We start from the raw sequence: 21098 nt of genomic DNA on the forward strand, positions 1-21098 counted from the left end.
AGATAGGATGGTTAGCTTCAACAAAGTCTGCTGCTACTGGATAGCCAATGTGCTTACACCTGATTGAGCTTCGATGTTCAGCTATGAGTTATTTTAATTGTCTTTTCGTTTGTCCTACGTGGGCTTTCCCACATTAACAAGTGATGAGATTACTCCCTTGGTCTTGCATGAGATGGCCATATACCAAACCCCCTCGGGGTGTCATTAAAACTCATTTTTCAACCACTCCACAAATTTCTTGTTAACAAACTATAGTTTTGGCAAGTCGTTATCTGTGGCAGTCGTTTAGGACATCTACTTTGTGCATGACACAAGTAATTTTCCAACAATTGTTTACAGACAGATTATTTCACTTATAATTCACTGTATCACAATTCCAGTGGATCAGAAGTTTACATACACTAAGTTGACTGTGCCTTTAGAAGCTTCTGATAGGCTAATTGACATTATATGAGTCAATTGAAGGTGTACCTGTGGATGTATTTCAAGGCCTACCTTCAACCAAGACCTCAGGGAAAAAAATGCAGTTTTTGATTTGTTAAAAAAGTTTGAAATATCCAATAAATGTCGTTCCACTTCATGATTGTGTCCCACTTGTTGTTGATTCTTCACAAAAAAATACAGTTTTATATCTTTATGTTTGAAGCCTGAAATGTGGCAAAAGGTCGCAAAGTTCAAGGGGGCCGAATACTTTCGCAAGGCACTGTACCAGAGATTGCCATGTAGTGTGTACGATTTCCCAAATGGGTAATTATCCGAAAATGCTATAATTCTAGAGGTATATGTTATATATGCAGGATAGATTCAAGCTCTTGGGTAAACAGCTCTCTGCTGGCCTGTCTATCTTCACAGGTAATGTCTTTGGAACATGGATGACAGCTTGACCGCTGAACGTTGTTTGCAGTATTACATGTTTTACAAATGTTGTTTTCTTGGGATGCTTGCAGTGAAAGGAATTCTTTGATGCCTCTTTCTGAAATATGCCCTAGTTGAACTGTTCATTTTTTAACCTGGAGATTCATGGCTTTCTTGCACTGATTGCAATTTTGAGGGCATAAACTGTGAATATGGAGGAGATCATTGGCTAAGAAATGTGCAGGTAGCATTTCCTTCACGAAATATTCTATAATGTCACACATATCGCTGTTTTGAAGCCTCTGTCGAAGCAATGGTGCTGTTGTCTGTCCTGGTTTCACTGCATCCAACTGTGAAATGACTTTGCTGAATTGTTGATTTGGACTCATACTGTTTGTTTTAAGTCATATTTTGTGACATTCTTTGAAAGCGGATGTTTTCTTCAGAAATGTCACAACAGGAAAGGCTTTACGCTGATAGGGGAAATAGTTATATATGTTGGAATAACATCAATATCTGAATCTGACTCACAGAAATGTACTTGCTCAGAGATTCTGTAAGGGCCCTCATTAAATAATTCATACAAATATATAACTCTTGCTGTGTCCTGAATGTTTGTAGATTCTATAGAGATCATCTTAATCTTAAAAGAGTCAAATATAAGATGTGCCTTGGAGTGTCATTTTTTGGCATTAATCCCTGAATGACAGATTACTGAGCTCCATTTGTAGGTCAATCTCACATTATCAACTGCTGAAAGATCAATAAAGCAAGATGAGGATACAAGGTTTCACATTACAGTGGTGACTTTTGACCTTTCACGAGAAACATAAAAGTACAAGAATATCTGGAGTGCTGGTCCAAATAGTTTGTCTATTGAGTACGGCTGCACATTTATTGCATGTGCGTGATGCTTCTCCCATTGCAATCATTTGCTTGAAAAGAATATCAAGCGTGCCTTTTATGTTTGGAAGTGAAATGCTAAACATTGAAGTTTCTAATAAGGAGAGATGTGCTGTGATCCATGGATCAGTCCAAAACCCAAGTCCAGGAAACCAACCTTTGGATTGGTTGTGACCGAGATGGGTTTAAGAAAATTATTGGAAGGCTATGGATAATCGTGGTAATATAAACCTATAGCAACATGATTTTACTTGGATACAACCTAAAAAAAAAATGTATTTGTCAGGCCAAGCGATTGAGCTGATGCATTAACCATTAGGTTAATCTAGGTCGTTAACAGGTATTCCAGTCCATTATTGTTTACATTGTGTCTTTGTCTTTGTTTACATTTTATTTCACACTGGAAGCAAACAAGGCAGTTTTCTCTCTACAAGCAAATATGTATGCCATGTACAGTCTATTACAGTGTATTACATTGGGGGCTATGGAGGGGGTGGAGAACGAAGTGTTGCTGGACATGTATGACACTGTCCCCCTCCAAAACTAACCATATTTGGTTAGTAGAGACCCTACTGAGTATTTTTCACCACACTTTAGCTGAGACAGGTAGAAACGTTTTCTCTTTACAGCCCAATATTCTCAACATACTAGTGTCAACAATTGTACTTTCATTATTGGTCTTAGAAAATATATTTTTTACATTTGTTTTCAGAAATGACATTGCAATTTCTTGTTGGCACAATAAAAGTGTCCATTGATTAAAATTCAATATAATTTGAATGAGTTATACACGTTGACATTTTTTCAAATGCGGGCTTTTATTTTGAATGTTTCTTACTTTGCCAGACGAAAGTGACGTCATCGTCTGAGCTTCTGGCAAAAATACTAGTGCGTGTACTAATGTCAATACTATATTGACATAAACAGCGGCTGTTCGTGACCAAGCATATGTAAAGCAATTCTGCGTGAATATACGCAAAGGTAAGCAGATGAATCCAATATCGAATGTTGCCAGTTTGATCATATCCGTCGTGCGTGTGTAATACCGCACAGTGGTGCTTTGATGTTGTCAAAGGAGCCGGGCAACATTTTGCAATATGGAAACATTTTATCCATGCCAATGCCCTATGCAAGTATTCTACACAATGATTTACACCAATAACTTAACACAAAATAAAAATACAACAGAATATCGGAGCAAATACGCAACAATGTATTCGTGAGTTTTGGATTAAAATGGCAGGCGTAACATTGTGTACCACGTAGCATAATGGTCGTCTGCACATCAGCACAGTATCTCGACCATAGGCGCAGCGCACAATGTATAGCAGGAGCAGAAGACACGGTGCGATGTGTTTTTCTGGCTAGGCTACATATATTTAGGCTACATATATTTGGTCCAGATCAAACTTTGGTCAGAACAAGTGTCTTTAAAAAAATATATGTATTTTTATTTTTATTGAGAAATATCAACAAACAAAAGAGGAATAGTCACATGAAAACAAGCTTACATACTATTTACATTGCCAGGAATCCTAAACAATATTAATATTCATTAATAATACAAGTTTTAATTGCCTTTTTGTTTTTCATTTTAGTTAAAGTAGTGCCATATTGTTTAAATTCATTTATAAAGTGGGAAAAAGTTAGGTTTTGAATTAAACCATTTGCATTTGTGAATTTGAAATGTACCTAGTATTATTAGCAGTTGAAATAAATATACTACATCTTTATGTCAGAATTTATTTATTGGTATTTTAAACTTTTCAAGAAATTCCCCATATGAGAGTAGATATCCATCCTCATTCAGTAACTGAACAACCAAAATAATTTTATTCTCAAACCAGTTCCGAAAAAAAAAGAGACTTATTTTTAAATCGTATATCTTTGTTGTTCCATAGACAGTATCTGAGGGGGAAAATTGTGTTTATACGCTAACATCTAAGCTAAAATTGGATTTTACAACATCAAAATTATATTGAAGCAAAAATTCTAAACCACCAACAGAGTCAAATAAATACTTAGGGAAGACATTCCAAATACTGTTCTGGTTCTTAAACTTTAGAATCCAATTTATTTTAAAAGTATTATTTAGAGTATTGAAATCTAAAACCTCAAGACCTCCTTGTACTTGGGTATTAGTGAGAATATCTTTCCATAGACAGTGAGGCGTGTTCCTCCAAATGAAATGATAAAGAATCTTATCTAAGTCCTTTACAATTTTAGGGGATAAGTCAAGTGATAACGAGACATAAACCGATCTGGATAACCCTTCAGCTTTGGACAATAAAACCCGACCGTATAACGAAATATCTCTTAGCAACCAGAGGTTCAATTTCTTCTTTGTTTTCTCAATAATGGGGTTAAAGTTTAGTTCACTCCTTTGTTTTTCATCCTTGCATATAAAAATTCCAAGATAAGTAACCTCATCTTTAATTCGGATACCATATACTTCCTGTAAAACACAATCCTTGAGTGGAAATAAGACTGACTTTTTGATATAAATGTTCAAACCCGAAACTAAGGAAAAGACTTCAATACCGGAAACTGCTTTAGAAACCTCATTCCTGTCTCTCAAAAATATGGTGGTATCATCAGCCAGTTGACATAGTTTAAATTCATTGCCAAGTGCTGAAACACCTTGAAAATTCCCTTTCTTGATATGAAGAGCCATACTTTGAGTAACCAATACAAATAAAAATGGACTAATTGGGCAGCCCTGCCAAATGCCACGGCCTGAACAAGTGTCTTTTGTTTGACAGTAATTGTTTCAAACACGCATGAATTACATAAACGGTGCACACTTGGTAAGAGTTTTTGGGGAGTTGGTGTAAACTGGTCTAAACAAAACAAAATAATCTATGCAAAAATGGAATAGGAGAATGGTATCCTTTATACAATATAAAATGGCTTTAAAACCTGTCATGACATGGTCATGACATAGGCAGGTACATTGTTATAGTACAGAAGTAGTATAAAACAATGTGTGTAAACTGACCACAACTACCATGTAAATATCAAATGAATATGTGGCATGAGTTTTCACTACCAACCACACCTACTTATTAGATCTTACATGTTTTATTCACAGAAAGCTCTAGTGATGGGGAAGGCACACTCCCACTTGTCGAAGGGGAAAGACGACCGTGGCAGTCAGAGTGGCCTGACGACTGGTCCAGAGTACATAGATACACAGAGTGAAGAGGATGGAAAGAATGGAGATGTGTCTCAGTTCCCCTATGTGGAATTTACTGGCAGAGACAGTGTCACATGCCCCACATGCCAGGGCACTGGCAGAATACCACGGGGTAAGGGGATAAACACGAAACAAATACATTCCTACACAGTAATAGACATGAACCCTCATTCACTGACACAATACACATCTGTAGTAAAACTGTCCCTCATGAGCTGCTAATAATTTAGCCTCATTTGCATTTTGACTTGATATTCAAACAAGAATGCAAAACCAGAAACGAGGCTACCTAGAAACACTGACTTCCAACATCAATTGAAAATGGAAAAGACACAAGTTGAACCAATATCAGTTTCCTCTGTAAATGGCTTTGTCATCACGTCTCTAATGCAGGCCAAGAGAACCAGCTTGTGGCTCTGATTCCATACAGTGACCAGAGGCTCCAGCCAAGGAGAACGTAAGTCTCATCTCACTCAGCCAGGCGTCTCTTTATTGAAAGATGTGCAATTGAATGATTCAACTGTGGTTGACTGTGGTCTATATCCAACTCTTTTAATGGCGCTTCCTCCCTTTCTCTTGCAGAAAGCTTTATGTCACTGTGTCCGTGTCTCTTTGCCTTCTGCTGTCTGGCCTGGCGGTGTTTTTCCTGTTCCCTCGTTCTATCGACGTCTCCTATGTGGGCGTGAAGTCTGCATTCGTGTCCTATGACCAGGACAAACGGATTGTCTATCTCAATATCACGGTAAGCTCCTCGCTCTGGTGTTAGTTGTCCTTCTTGTGTTTCCATCTCAGGATTGACATGGATTCAAATCAAATTGTATTTTGTCACGTGCTTCGTAAACAATGGGTGTAGACTAACAGTGAAATGCGTACATACTGGCCGTTCCCAACAATGCAGAGAGAAAAATAGAAAAAGAATAAAACAACAATAACACGAGGAATAAATACACCATGAGTAACAATAACTTGGCTATATACACGGGGTACCAGTACTGAGTGAATGTACAGAGGTATGAGGTTTGAGGTATGAGGTATGAGGTAATTGAGGTAGATATGTGCATATAGTTAGGGGTAAAGTGACTAGGATAGATAATAAACAGTAGCAGCAGCGTATGTGATGAGTCAAAAGAGAGTCCTGGTTATTATTTGATTAACAATGTAGCAGTCTCAAGGCTTGGGGGGTAGAAGCTGTTCGGGGTCCTGTTGGTTCCAGACTTGGTGCATCGGTACCGCCTGCCGTGTGGTAGCAGAGAAAACAGTCTATGACTTGGGTGGCTGGAGTCTTTTACCATTTTTAGGGCCTTCTCTTACACCGCCTGGTTCGGAGGGTCTGGATGGCAGGGAGCTTGGCCCCAGTGATGTACTGGGCCGTATGCACACTACCCTCTGTAGCACCTTGCGGTCGTATGCCAAGCAGTTGCCAGACCAAGTGGTGATGCTTTCAATGGTACACCTGGAGAACTTTTTGAAGATCTGAGGGCAATAGTGTGGAGTACAATAGAGATTCTGTCATCTGTGGATCTGTTGGGGCGGTATGCAAATTGGAGTGGGTTCAACGTAATGACACTCTTTCCAACAACTGTTGTGCCGTATGGCTTTTCTTCTAGAACACTCTGAACATCACCAATAACAACTACTACGCTGTATCCCTGACCAACATCACAGCCCAAGTGCAGTTCTCTAAGACGGTGATTGGGAAGGCCCGTATTAGCAATGTGATGACCATCATACCACTGGATAAGCAGCAGGTGGGTCTTTACCATGTGTATTTTAGAGTAACATGCCTTGGTGTAACGGCTTGTTATAAACATATTACAGTGTATGACGTGTGCATGAAAGTTGCACTTTGAAGTGCTTTTCTATCCCTCGACACAGCAGCTCATTGTTCCACCCGCTTTGCTGCAAAATCTAGCAACAAAATCAGGCAACATTGATAATGAACCTTGTTGTTGTTGTTGAATCCACTAGAACACCTGTCCCTGTTCTGAGGGCATCAGTAGAAGCAAGGATGGAATAAGGATGGCATTTTTGGACTGTTGCCCTCGAAAGTGACTCATTACTTAGTTGGCACTCAACTGCCCTGTTCTATATGGGAGATGGATAACTTCTGCATTACAACATATTGCTTATTTCAGATTGACTACACGGTTCCCACAGTCATTGCTGATGAGATGAGTTATATGTTGTAAGTATTTATTGTAAGTGTTTCACAGCTAACTACATTTTATTGTGTGGTTGACAGTACAAATCGTGACATTTCTGTAATACATGTTTTGTGTTTGCAGCGACTATTGCACCCTGCAGTCCATAAAGGTTCACAACATTGTGGTCATGATGCAGTAAGTACACGGTGCATTCGGAAACTATTCAGACCACTTCCCTTTTTCAACGTTTTGTTACGTTACAGCCTTATTCTGAAATGTGTCCCCAAACATTTCTTGCTCATCAGTCTACACACAATACCCCATAATAACAAAGTAAAAACATTTTCGGAAATGTATTTTAAAAAACAACAACTGAAAAACCTTATTTACATAAGTATTCAGACCCTTTGCTATGAGACTCAAAATTGAGTTCAGGTGCATCCTGTTTCCAGTGATCATCCTCGAGATGTTTCTACAACTTGATTGGAGTCCACTTGTGGTAAAAAACAATATAATTGGACATGATTTGTAAAGGCACACACCTGTCTATATAAGGTTCCACAGTTGACAATGCATGGCAGAGCAAAAACCAAGCCATGAGGTCGAAGGAATTCTCCGTAGAGCTCCAAGACAGGATTGTGTCGAGGCACAGATCTGGGAAGGATACCAAAACATTTCTGCAGCATTGACGTTCCCCAAGAACACAGTCACCTCCATCATTCTTCAATGGAAAAAGTTTTGGAACCACCAAGACTCTTCCTAGAGCTGTACACCCGGCCAAACTGAGCAATCGGGGGAGAAGGGCCTTGTTCAGGAAGATGACCAAGAACCGATGGTCACTCTGACAAAGCTCCAGAGTTCCTCTGTGGAGATGGGTGAACCTTCCAAAATGACAACCATCTCTGCAGCGCTCCACCAATCAGGCCTTTATGGTAGAGTGGTCAGACTGAAGCCACTCCTCATTAAAAGGCACATGACAGCCCACTTGGAGTTTGCCAAAAGGCACCTAAAGACTCTCAGACCATGAGAAACAAGATTCTCTGGTCTGATGAAACCCAGATTGAAATCTTTAGCCTGAATGTCAAGCGTCACATCTGGAAGAAACCTGGCAGCGTCTCTACGTGAAGCATGGTGGTGGCAGCATCATGCTGTGGGGATGTTTTTCAGCGACAGGGACTGGGAGACTAGTCAGGATCAAGGGAAAGAGGAACGGAGCAAAGTACGGTGACATCCTTGAATGTAACCTGCTTCAGAGCGCTCAGGACCTCAGACTGGGACAAAGATTCAACGTCCAACAGGACAATGACCCTAAGCACACAGCCAAGACAACGCAGGAGTGGCTTCGGGACAAGTCTTTGAATGTCCTTGAGTGGCTCAGCCAGAGTCCGGACTTGAACCTAATCGAACATCTCTGAAGAGACCTGAAAATAGCTCTGCAGCGACACTCCACATCCAACCTGACAAAGCTTGAGAGGATCTGCAGACAAGAATGGGAAAAACTCCCTAAATACAGGGGTGCTAAGATTGTAGCGTCATACCCAAGAAGACTCAAGTCTGTAATCACTGACAAAGGTACTCAAACAAAGTACTGAGTAAAGGGTCTGAATACTTATGTAAATGTGATATTTCATTAGTATTATATATATATATTTGCAGAAATGTCTAAAAGCCTGTTTTTGCTTTGTCATTATGGGGAATTGTGTGTAGATTGATGAGGGGAAAAAAAGATTTAATACATTTATTATAAAGCTGTAATGTAACAAAATGTGGAAAAAGTCAAGGGGTCTGAGCACTTTCTGTATGCATTGTACCTTTTCAAATATTTCTACTAATACATTGAGTTTACACATGTTACCGTACCTACTCTTATTTATTTTGTCCAACCTCACACGCCCATGTGGGCAGCCATTTTGGGGAAACTGACTACTGTCTATTGACTGGTTTTCAGGGTGACTGTGACCACATCCTACTTCGGGCACTCGGAGCAGGTCTCCCAGGAGATGTACCAGTATGTGGACTGTGGGGGCAACACCACCTCACTGCATGGACATGTGAAGATGTATCAGTAAGGCAGTAAAAACACAGCCATAATGGAAGCCCGTCGATCTAAAGGTCGACAAAAAGGTTTTACGGAGTTCCTTTGGGCAGACATCTACTGTAGAATAGGAGGAACCATGTCTCAGAGAAAGTGATGTTAGCGAGGTGCCAATATACAGTTTCATGAGGGTTTGATAATGTCGCAGGTAGAAAACCTCTTGTGCAAATTCTTCCTAATAGAATGATCCAATCCAATGTGTACAGGCATTTGAGATAAAGATGCACTCACGCTTTGTATGGGAAACGTAATCTTCAGAAAGTATTTATATGGCAGAGTTGTTGATGTAATTTAGTCTGTACCACTAACCTTCCCAGACCACTAGGTATGGGACATGCAATACAAATAATAGGACAGCATCCATTTTGATTATCAGCACCACTAATCACCCCAAACCACTTTTTGATGGCCTTTTTTTCCCAGTCTTTTTTATACCAGCCATTTTGTTTTCTTCAAGGATTGTTTTGTACATAATGGTACTTACTTCCTGATGTGTGTCGTTACACTTACATTTTCATTGGAATGATAGTTAGATTTACATCTAATTCTGAGGTGACATATCATGTCGGGGTGATGTCAGAGTAATTATGATTACTACGGACCTTAATTAGATTGCAACATTTAGGTATTTTAATGAGAGGAATCTTGTATTTTTATATCATTCAAATACAGTACCTATAACTATTAGATGTGTTGTTTATGATGTGAATTACTCTTTAATTGTAAACCTCTATGAATTGTTTGTTTTAATGGGAATGTTACGTGTTTTTTTCTAACTTGAGTAGTAGACGACTACCTATTTCGAAATATGATATTACATAAATACCCTCAATGGTGTTGTAAAATTAGGTTTTTATTTTATCTTTGAAAATTGATTTTAAGAGGTTATTTTGTCTTTACATTTTTTGTTTGATGCCCTTTGCCGCTTTTAATTCGTCATAGTTTATCACTGAAATTTGCAAGTAAGTTGTGATTTTTGAGTTTGTGTTCATTCCTGAGATGATTAAATGTCAGGATACTGTAAGTATCCATTTGTTATATTCCTTGAACATTTGTTATAGCTTTAAAGTATTTTGTGCATGTACAGAAGACTGAACTGAGGACAATAAAAAATGGCCAATATAAAATATCAGATGCTTACATTGTTTAAATGATCTGATATACTCTATGGAGGAATTACTCCGTGGAGGAACAATCACACTATATACTGTTGGATATGTCAAAGTGCCATATTATGTCCCAAATCATCCAAGAATAAAACTTTCATCAGTTTAAAGTCTGTTCTAAATCCTCACTGAGGTACATTGACTGTGTACTACTGTGTAATTGTGGATACTGTCCATGTAAGCCACTGCCAGTCATACAGTACATGTAACAATGTTTTTTCCTTGCATGAAACTGGGAATATTTTGAGGTTTTTGTTTGGTGCATTTATTGATAGTTTGTAGTTGGAGAATTCAAAGGTTGGAGAAATGTGCAATACCAGTCACTATCACAGGGTGGCGCCTAATTTAACGAAATTAATTTAGAAATTAGTAAGTGTTGGATGAAAATATAGTTTCTGTAATGACCAATCACCATATGCACAGGTTTGCATAAAAACCTTACCGTACTCGCTATTGAAGTCCAAGTAATTAACAACACAATGCATGCTATTCATGTGTAAAACTCACCAAGTCCAATATTTAGCATCTTAAAAATAGCATGACGTTACATTTAAAGTTACACAGAATAGACAGGCTTATGTATGTATGACAGGGTGCTCTAGTAAACAAATGTACTTTTATTCTAAATGGACAGTATACAGCATGCGTTTGCTTCCAGATGCTCACCGGTGCTTGAGGTCTCCAGTGTGTACCGGTATGCTCACATCTGTTGATGTCGTTAAAACGGCAGTTGACTTCTTCCATCCACCATTCAGGTCAGGGACTTGGAGCGGTTCCTAATTAACCAGGGCCCAGTTTCCCAAAAGCATCTTAAAGCGATAGTTCACCCAAATTACAAAAAATTACACATTGGTTTCCTTACCCTGTAAGCAGTATATGGAAAAGGTATGACAGCAATCCATGATTTAGTTTAGTTTCCCTGGCACTGTTTCCACATGCTAACGTTCTAGCATCTGTGGCACAAGTCCCATTCAAGTCATGGGACCAACATTAGCATTTTTCACGCACCATGTCCAAATCATCTGAAAGTATCTGAAATTGATTGTAAAAGCTCAACAAAGTAAATTATAGGTGTTTTGAACATGATGCGCAAAAATGCTAATGTCGTTCCATTGACTTCAATGGGATTCGTGCCTCAATGGTTTACCAAAACCAATGTTACTAAAGTTTCACCTGAAAACACGTTAGTTACCGACTGCCTCAGACCAGTCGTAGAAAGCTAAGTGAGTCGTTAGATGCTTTTTTGCCCTTCCGCGTCACTTTATACACAGACGATCTCCACTAAACATACAGTAAGGATGTTTGTACACCTCTGTGACCACAAAGTTAAACAGAAATACAAAATTGCCAATGGCTTTGCAATTGTTACAAGAAGCAGAGGATACAAATATTATTCAAATGAAAACCGAGATGACTGCATTAAAATGTAAATACGGTATAGGCTTCATAGGCCTATGTATTTCAATCACATTGAAATCAAGTTCATGTTCAATCAATTGAGTTCTATTCAATTTTTTTTGCCTCAATATATCTGATGATGTGTAACAACATGTTCGTTACTTGTCAACTTAAGTTCGATCCATATCGGGAAACAGGGTCCAGACACAGACAAAATGCAGTCACGTGCTGTGCTCACTGGCACCATTTATGACCACCAACTCTGAGGGAGATTGAGTTTTACTGTATTCAGAGTGTATTGAAACTAATGGCCAAGATTCTGAGCTATTTGTAATGGTGTGCACGCTACTGTGCTTCCTCAGCATGATACAAGACATCTGGAAAATAAAGTAGACTGTGTGAGGATGTGAATCTGGTTTCAGACTTCTGGGTTAAGCAGTTCATGCAATGTTCACAAAAGTTGCGGAAAGTTTTTGCGGAAATATGGTTGTTCTTCAGGGAGAAAATGTGCAAATGGTGAAAGTAACATGATGCTTTTACAGCTATTGAGGAAGTACATTAACCCAGGGATGTATGGATGCCAGGGCATGGGTTCATGTCTCAGGGATGTATGGATGCCATTGTATGGGTTCATGTTTCAGGGATGTAGCCTAGACAAACAACAAGTGTGTGAAATAATTATCTAAATACAATTGTGTTTCTACAAACAACCCTAAATATCATAGCACACCAAAAAGGACATTTAGATATCAGTGTAAGGTAGGCTAGGAAGTTAGAAAGGGGAGCAGACTAGACTATGGTTGGTTGTGTAAATGTCATCTTTACCCCATAGATCATATATACTTTCCCTTTTCCAGATGTAAGGAAATGACTTTTCCAGGTGCGCTGTCGATGGACTTCCATTACAGAGAAATCCAACAAAACATTTATGTTCTACCTCTAGCCTATTCTCCCTTCCATGATCAAATCAAATGTTATTTGTCACATGTGCCGGATACAACAGTGTCGAGGTAAATGGTGTCGAGGTAATTGAGGTAATATGTACATGTAGGTAGAGTTATTAAACTGACTATGTATAGATAACAGAGAGTAGCAGCAGCGTAGAATTGGAGGAGGGAAATAGTCTGGGTAGCCATTTGATTAGCTGTACAGGAGTCTTATGGCTTGGGGGTAGAAGCTGTTTAGAAGCCTCTTGGATCTAGACCTGGCGCTCCGGTTCCGCTTGCCGTGCGGTAGTAGAGAGAACAGTCTATGACTAGGGTGGCTTTGTCTTTGACAATTTTTAGGGCCTTCCTCTGACACCGCCTGGTATAGAGGTCCTGGATGGCAGGAAGCTTGGCCCCGGTGATGTACTAGGCCATACGCACTGCCCTCTGTAGTGCCTTGCGGTCGGAGGCCAAACAGTTGCCATACCAGGCCATGATGCAGACCCGTCAGGATGCTCTCGATGGTGCAGCTGTAAAACCTTTTGAGGATCTGAGCATGGCATGGGTCATGCCAAATATTTTCAGTCTCCTGAGGGGGAATCGGTTTTGTCGTGCCCTCTTCACGACTGTCTTGTTGTGCTTGGATCATGTTAGTTTGTTGGTGATGTGGACACAAAGGAACTTGAAGCTCTCAACCTGCTCCACTACAGCACCATCGATGAGAATGGGGGCGTGCTCGGTCCTCCTTGTCCTGTAGTCCACAATCATCTCCTTTGTCTTGATCACGTTGCGGGAGAGGTTGTTGTCCTTGCACCACACGGTCAGGTCTCTGACCTCCTCCCTATAGGCTGTCTTATCGTTTTCGTGATCAGGCCTATCACTGTGTGGATCAGCGTGGCGGATGTGTTGTTACCTACCCTTACCACCTGGGGTTGGGCCGTCAGGAAGTCCAGGATCCAGTTGCAGAGGGAGGTGTTTAGTTCCAGGGTACTTAGCTTAGTGATGAGCTTTGAGGGCACTATGGTGTTGAACGCTGAGCTGTAGTCAATGAATAGCATTCTCACATAGGTGTTCCTTTTGTCCAGATGTGAGAGGGCAGTGTGGAGTGCAATAGAGATTGCATCATCTGTGGATCTATTGGTGCGGTATGCAAATTGGAGTGGGTCTAGGGTTTCTGGGATAATGGTGCTGATATGAGCCATAAACTGCCTTTCAAAGCATTTCATGGCTACAGACGTGAGTGCTACGGGTCGGTAGTCATTTAGGTAGGTTACCTTAGTGTTCTTGGACACAGGGACTATGGTGGTCTGCTTGAAACATGTTGGTATTACAGACTCAGACAGGGAGAGGTTGAATATGTCAGTGAAGACACTTGTCAGTTGGTCAGCGCATGGAGAAATATAGTTACCTAGTACAACCTAAAAGGGTTCTTCTGCTCTTTGAATAACCCTTTTTGGTTCCAGGTATAACCCTATTGCGTTCCATGTAGAACCCTTTTACCAGAGGGTACTAAATTTGACCCAAAAGAGTTCTACATGGGACTAAAAAGGGTTCTTCCTGGAACAAAAAGTGTTCTCCTATGGGGAACCGATTTTTCTAAGAGTGTACCTACCATTGTGAATTAGGTCTACTTCAAGCTCAGCAGACTATACTTTACAGGCTATAGCCTACATTAGGCCTACATTCTGACTAATAACTATCACATCATGGATAGAACGTAATAATGAAGCATTGATAACTTGTATTTTTTTATTTATTTTTTTATTTCACCTTTATTTATCCAGGTAGGCTAGTTGAGAACAAGTTCTCATTTACAACTGTGACCTGGCCATGATAAAGCAAAGCAGTGCGACACAAACAACAGAGTTACACATGGAATAAACAAGTATACAGTCAATAACACAATAGAAAAAAAGTATATATACAGTATGTGCAAATGAGGTAAGATAAGGGAGGTAAGGCAATAAATAGGCCAATAGTGGTGAAATAATTACAATGTAGCAATTAAACACAGAAGTCAGAGATGTGCAGAAAATGATTGTAGAGTAGAGATACTGGGGTGCAAAGGAGCAAAAAATAATAATAACAGTATGGGGATGAGGTAGTTGGATGGGCTATTTACAGATGGGCTATGTACAGGTGCAGTGATCTGTGAGCTGCTCTGACAGCAGGTGCTTAAAGTTAGTGAGGGAGAAGTGAATCTCCAGCTTCAGTGATTTTTGCAATTCGTTCCAGTCATTGGCAGCAGAGAACTGGAAGGAAAGGCGGCCAAAGGAGGAATTGGCTTTGGGGGTGACCAGTGAAATATACCTGCTGGAGCGCGTGCCACTGGTGGGTGCTGCTATTGTGACCAGTGAGCTGTGATAAGGCGGGGCTTTACCTAGCAAAGACTTCTAGATGACCTGGAGCCAGTGGGTTTGGCGATGAGTATGAAGTGAGGGCCAGCCAACGAGAGCATACAGGTCGCAGTGGTGGGTAGTATATGGGGCTTTGGTGACAAAACCTCTATTGAAGTATATAATGTGAACACGTTAGCCAGGTTGCAGTATCTGTTGAGCTATTACATTCCACTCCTTGCCACTTGTCATTTTCCAAAGAGGCTGGCCTTTCGTCAAACTTCAAATATGAACATTCTATCATTAATGAGCTCGAGAAGATCAGAGGATTTGATCCTGATTCGATAAGCCTCACAGCTATCCAATCACAATGTTCATGCAAATTAGATTGCATTTTTAAAAACTTAATCCATACATTTGATTGGAAACATAACATTCAGCATTCTGACATGATTCATTTGATTGTAAACATAAACATTTGGCGCAGGAGAACATAGCCTTCCTGTTCATTGCAAGCAAGAGCAAGGTGCTTCTTTGTCGAATAAATGTTTTAATTGCTCAAAATAGGTGACCAAACTACATTAAGTGTACAAAACATTAGGAACATCTGCTCTGTCCATGACATAGACTGAACAGGTGAATCCAGGTGAAAGCTATGACCCCTTATTGATTTCACTTGTTAAATCCACTTCAATCAGTGTAGATGAAGAGGCGGAGACAGTTTAAAGAAGGATTTTTATGCCTTGAGACAATTGAGGCATTGATTGTGTATGTGTGCAATTCAGAGGGTGAATGGGCAAGACAAAAGATGTAAGTGCCTTTGAAAGCGGTATGGTAATAGGTGCCAGGCCAACCGGTTTGAGTGTGTCAAGAACTGCAACGCTGCTGGGTCAACAGTTTCGCATGTGTATCAAGAATGGTCCACCACCCAACAGACATCCATCCAACTTGACACAACTGTGGGAAGCATTGGAGTCAACATGGGCCAGCATCCCTGTGGAACGCTTTCGACATCTTGTACAGTCCACGCCCCGACTAATTGAGGCTGTTCTGCCGGCATAAGGGGATGCAACTCAACATCATGAAGGTGTTCCTAATGTTTTGTACACTCAGCGTATTGGGACACACATTGGGCTAGACTACTGGTTCAAGAGTTATAAGAGGAATAGAGAGAGGATGGATGTAAGAGAGGCCAGTGGAGATGCCAGCGGAGATGCATGAATTGCACAATAACATTTTTGGCTGGCACACGTTTTGTGCCAATGAACGGAAGTTGAACATCACCAAATGCGTTAGTTTAATTAAATGTGCAATAAAAAAAGTAGAATGCCTAGGCCTATTTAATGAAACCCTGGCTGTTTATGTAGGAACCTGACAGGAGTGTCAAGGAGTGGAATGTAAGCCAAAAAGACTGGTAGCCAGACTATGAGCACGTGACATAGTAGCTATAAGTATTCATATGTTTGTGTGAACTGGAAAAGGGCCGCTACTGGGTTTCTCTAACATCAAGGAAGTCCCTTGTTGACCTTTCACATTAGCTGGAAAAGTCCAGACAGAGTTCAGAGACAGCTGTCAATAAATCACTTCAAAACAGTGAGTGACTTCTGTGCAATGGTAATTTTGGTTGACCCAGAACTAAAGTCTCAAGTAATTTGTCAGCTCCCCACCCACCAGAGATTAGTGCAATGGTAAATCATTTGTAAATGTTCAGTGATCAGGCTATCTCAATTCTCTAAATCAACAAGTCTTCACTTTGAATGGCAGGCATTCCTCTCTGCAGAACGACTTAGCCCAGAGAGACTGGGAGGAAATTGAGGCCACCTTCAAACTCCCCAATCCCACCCTGCCCTCACCAATGTGAAGCTTGCCACAATAACTATTAGCCACAATGATGGAATTTGCAAGTTGCCTTCAAAAGAAAAGTCCCGCATTGAAAGTGACGCAAACGGATACAAATAGTGGAACTATGCCATATTTGGACTAGATAATGCTAAACAAGCATGGCTTGTGGTAATATAACATATATATATTTTTAATTATAATTCAATACATTTTTAAATAAATACTAAAACAAATATGAAATCCCACTGTGGATGTGTTAGACTGCATAATTGCATTTGGGGCATACATACAGTATATGCACTGTACAGCGTTACCTATGGAGTGTGCACTGTCTGTGCACCCATGGAATGGGGTCTCAGCCTATTCAGTGACACCCACAGATTACAACTCGGTACAGTTTACACAAACATTAGCGTCAGAGCTCTTACTGTCATTGGTGATCAGTCCTTCTACCGTTGTGTTATCAGCAAACTTGATGATGGTGTTGGAGTCAAAAATCTTAGCGTCTTATTGCAGGACTTTGACTGTGGCAAATGACCTCCTCAGTCAAACCATTGTGCATATTGAACATTCATTCATATTGGACTGTACAGCCTTAACTGAATTTGGATATCAGCCTACTCAGTGACACCCACAGATCACAACTGTAGCGTTGACACACATATTCAAAATCGAATCAAATGTTATTTGTCACATGCTTCGTAAAACAACAGGTGTAGACTAACTGCAGAGTTAAAGATAAAAGACAAAATAACAGGGCTGTATACAGGAAGTACCAGTACCGAGTCGGTGTGCAGGGGTACAAGGTAATTGAGGTAGCTATGTATATATAAGTAGGGTTACTGTAAAGTGACTAGGCAACAGTATAGAATAACAGACAGTAGCAGCAGTAGGCAGCCATTTGATTAGCTACAGTGTCAAGAAAAAGTATGTGAACCCTTTGGAATTACCTGGATTTCTGCATAAATTGGTCATAAAATGTGTTCTGATCTTCGTCTAAGACACAACAATAGACAAACACAGTATGTTTAAACTAATAACACGCAAATTATTGTATTTTTCTTGCCCATACTGAAGACAACATTTAAGCTTTCACAGTGTGGGTTGGAAAAAGTGTGTGAACCCCTAGACTAAGACTTGACTAATTGGAGTCAGGAGTCAGCTAACCTAGAGTCCAATCAATGAGACGAGATTGGAGATGTTGGTTAGAGCTGTCCTGCCCTATAAAAAACGCTCGCAAAATTTGAGTTTGCTATTCACAAGAAGCATTGTCTGATCTGAACCATGCCTTGAACAAAAGAGATCTCAAAAAACTTAAGATTTGTTGACTTGCATAAAGCTGGAAATGGTTATAAAAGTATCTCTGTTGACGAGATTACGATACGTAAAACACCAAACAAGAATGGGGTTCATGGGAGGTCACCACGGAAGAAGCCACTGCTGTCCAAAAAAAAACATTGCTGAACATCTGAAGTTCGCAAAAGAGCCCCTGGATGTTCCACAGCGCTACTGGCAAAATATTCTGTGGACAGATGAAACTAAAGTTGAGTTGTTTGGAAGGAACACACAACACGATATGTGGAGAAAAAAAGGTACAGCACACCAACATCAAAACCTCATCCCAACTGTAAAGTATGGTGGAGGCAGCATCATGGTTTGGGGCTGCTTTGCGGCCTGTGGGCCTGGACAGCTTGCTATCATCGACAGAAAAATGAATTCCCAAGTTTATCAAGAAATTTAGCAGGAAAATGTAGTCTATCTGATGAAGCAAATTGAAGGTCAACAGAAGTTGGGTGATACAACGACAAAAAACACAGAAGTAAATCAACAATAAATGGCTTCAACAGAAGAAAATACACCTTCTGGAGTGGCCCAGTCAGAGTCCTGACCTCAACCCGATTGAGATGCTGTGGCATGACCTCAAGAGAGTGGTTCATACCAGACATCCCAAGAATATTGTTGAACTGATACAGTTTTGTAAAGAGGAACGGTCCAAAATTCCTCCTGATCATTGTACAGGTCTGATCCGCAACCACAGAAAAGGTTTGGTTGAGGTTATTGCTGCAAAAAGGAGTGCCAACCAGTTATTAAAACCAAGGGTTCACATACTTTGTCCACCCTGCACTGTGAATGTTTACACAGTGTGTTCAATAAAGATATGACAACGTATATTGTTTGTGTGTTATTAGTTTATGCAGACTGTGCTTGTCTATTGTTGTGACTAGATGAAGATCAGATCCAATTTTATGACAAATGTATGCAGAAATCCAGGTAATTATAATGGATTCACATGCTTTATCTTGACACTCTATTTAGTTGTCTTGTTTAGCAGTCACATGGCTTGGGGGTAGAAGCTGTTCACGGTCCTCCTCTCCACCCTCTCAAGGGTGGGCATCTCAGGTTCTGCACACTTTTTAATTGCATCCTACCTAGCAGGACGCTCCTACCAGGTGAAGTGGAGAGGATCTGTGACTGCACCATGTACTCTCACTACTGGTGTCCTCCAGGGCTCGGTTCTAGGACCTCTCCTCTTCTCTCTATACACCAAGTCACTCAGTTCTGTCATGTCCTCAGATGCTCTCTCCTATCATTTCTATGCGGATGACACAACTATCTTTCTCCTTCCCCCCTTCTGACCCCCAGGTGGCAACATGCATCTTTGTGTACCTGGCAGATATCTCAGCTTGGATGTCGGCCCACCACCTCAAGCTCTTCCTCCAGGGGAAGGTCTGCCCGCTCCAAGACTTCTCCATCATGGTTGACAACTCCATGGTGTCTCCCTCCTAGAGCTCAAAGAGCCTTGGTGTGACCTAGGACAACACTCTGTCCGTCTCTGCAAACATCAAAGCAGTGACACACTCCTGCAGGATCATGCTCAACAACATCCGTAGAGTATGATCCTACCTCACACAGGAAGCGGCGCAGGTCCTAATCCAGGCATTTGTCGTCTCCCTTCTGGACTACTGCAACTCACTGTTGGCTGGGCCCTCCGTTTTTGCCATGAAACCTCTGCAACTTATCCAGAACACTGCAGCCCACCTGGTGTTCAACCTTCTCAAGTCCACCATGTCACCTTGCTCCTCTGCACACCCCACTGGCTTCCAGCTGAAGCTCGCATCCACTACAAGACCATGGTACTTGCCTACGTAGCAGCAAGAGGAACTGCTCCTCCCTACCTTCAGGCTATGCTCAACTCCTACACCCCAACCGAGTACTCCGTTTTGCCACCTCTAGTCTCTTGGCCCTCTCATTCCTACAGGAGGGCAGCTCCCGCTCACCCCAGTCCAAGCTCTTCTCTGTGCTGGCACCCCAATGGTGGAATCAGCTTCACCCTGAAGCTATGATAGCAGAGTCCCTGCCCATCTCCCAAAAACATCTGAACCCCTACCTATTCGAAGAGTTTCTTAAATAATCCCACAGCACCCCCTCCTCACCCCCACAACACAAAAAGCCCTTTGTGAACTAACACTTGCACTTGACTTTCTTCCCCCTTACTAGCTCTGACTTTCCTGATAGCTACTTTATTGAGGAAAAACGTACTTACTAAATTACTAAAATGTCAAATGTTTCAGACTTACTGCTTGCAGTGCGGTGTCAGAGAGAACAGTCTATGGCTTTAGTGGCTGGTGTCTTTGACAGTTATTTTGGCCTTCTCCTGACACCGCCTGGTATAGAGGTCCTGGATGGCAGGGAGCTCGTTCCCCAGGGATGCACAGGGCCATACTCACCCCCCTCTGTTGTGCCTTGCGTTTGGGTGCATTGCAGTTGACGTTCCAATGCAGCCAGTCAAGATTCTCTCGATGGTGCAGCTGTACAACCTTTTGAGGATCTGAGGAACCATACCAAATCTTTTCAGCCTCCTGTGTGTGGATCCATGTTAATTCATTACTGATGTGGACGCAGAGGAACTTGAAACTCTTGACCCACTCCACTACAGCCCCATCGATGTGGATGGGCGTGTGCTCGCACCTCTGTTTCCTGTAGTCCACGATCAGCTCCTTTGTCTCACTGACGTTGAGAGAGAGGTTGTTGTCTCTGATCTCGTCCCTATAGGCTGCTTCATTGTCGTCGGTGATCAGTCCTACCACCACCATGACATCAGCAAACTTGATGATAGTGTTGGAGTCAAAAATATTAGCGTCATAGCTCATATTGCAGGACTTTGACCATGGCAAATCACCCCCCCCCCCCCCCCCAGCCAATCTATTGTGTGTATTGAACATTCATATTGAACTGT

General features: G+C 41.1%; 1 protein-coding gene across 1 annotated transcript; it reads left to right on the forward strand.

Annotated features, from left to right (window-relative positions):
• Positions 1–2570: 2570 nt before the first annotated feature.
• Positions 2571–10322, forward strand: LOC110515888 (transmembrane protein 106B). Its single transcript, XM_021594609.3, has 8 exons — positions 2571–2739; positions 4850–5066; positions 5348–5411; positions 5537–5696; positions 6562–6702; positions 7090–7139; positions 7240–7293; positions 9047–10322. Exons 2-8 carry the CDS (start codon positions 4862–4864, stop codon positions 9165–9167), a joined length of 795 nt encoding a protein of 264 aa, XP_021450284.1. The 5' UTR covers positions 2571–2739; positions 4850–4861; the 3' UTR covers positions 9168–10322.
• Positions 10323–21098: the final 10776 nt, after the last annotated feature.

The sequence above is a fragment of the Oncorhynchus mykiss genome, chromosome 3 (assembly GCF_057628025.1).
Source record: "Oncorhynchus mykiss isolate SJ-2025 chromosome 3, ASM5762802v1, whole genome shotgun sequence".
In the NCBI taxonomy this organism is placed as follows: domain Eukaryota; kingdom Metazoa; phylum Chordata; class Actinopteri; order Salmoniformes; family Salmonidae; genus Oncorhynchus; species Oncorhynchus mykiss.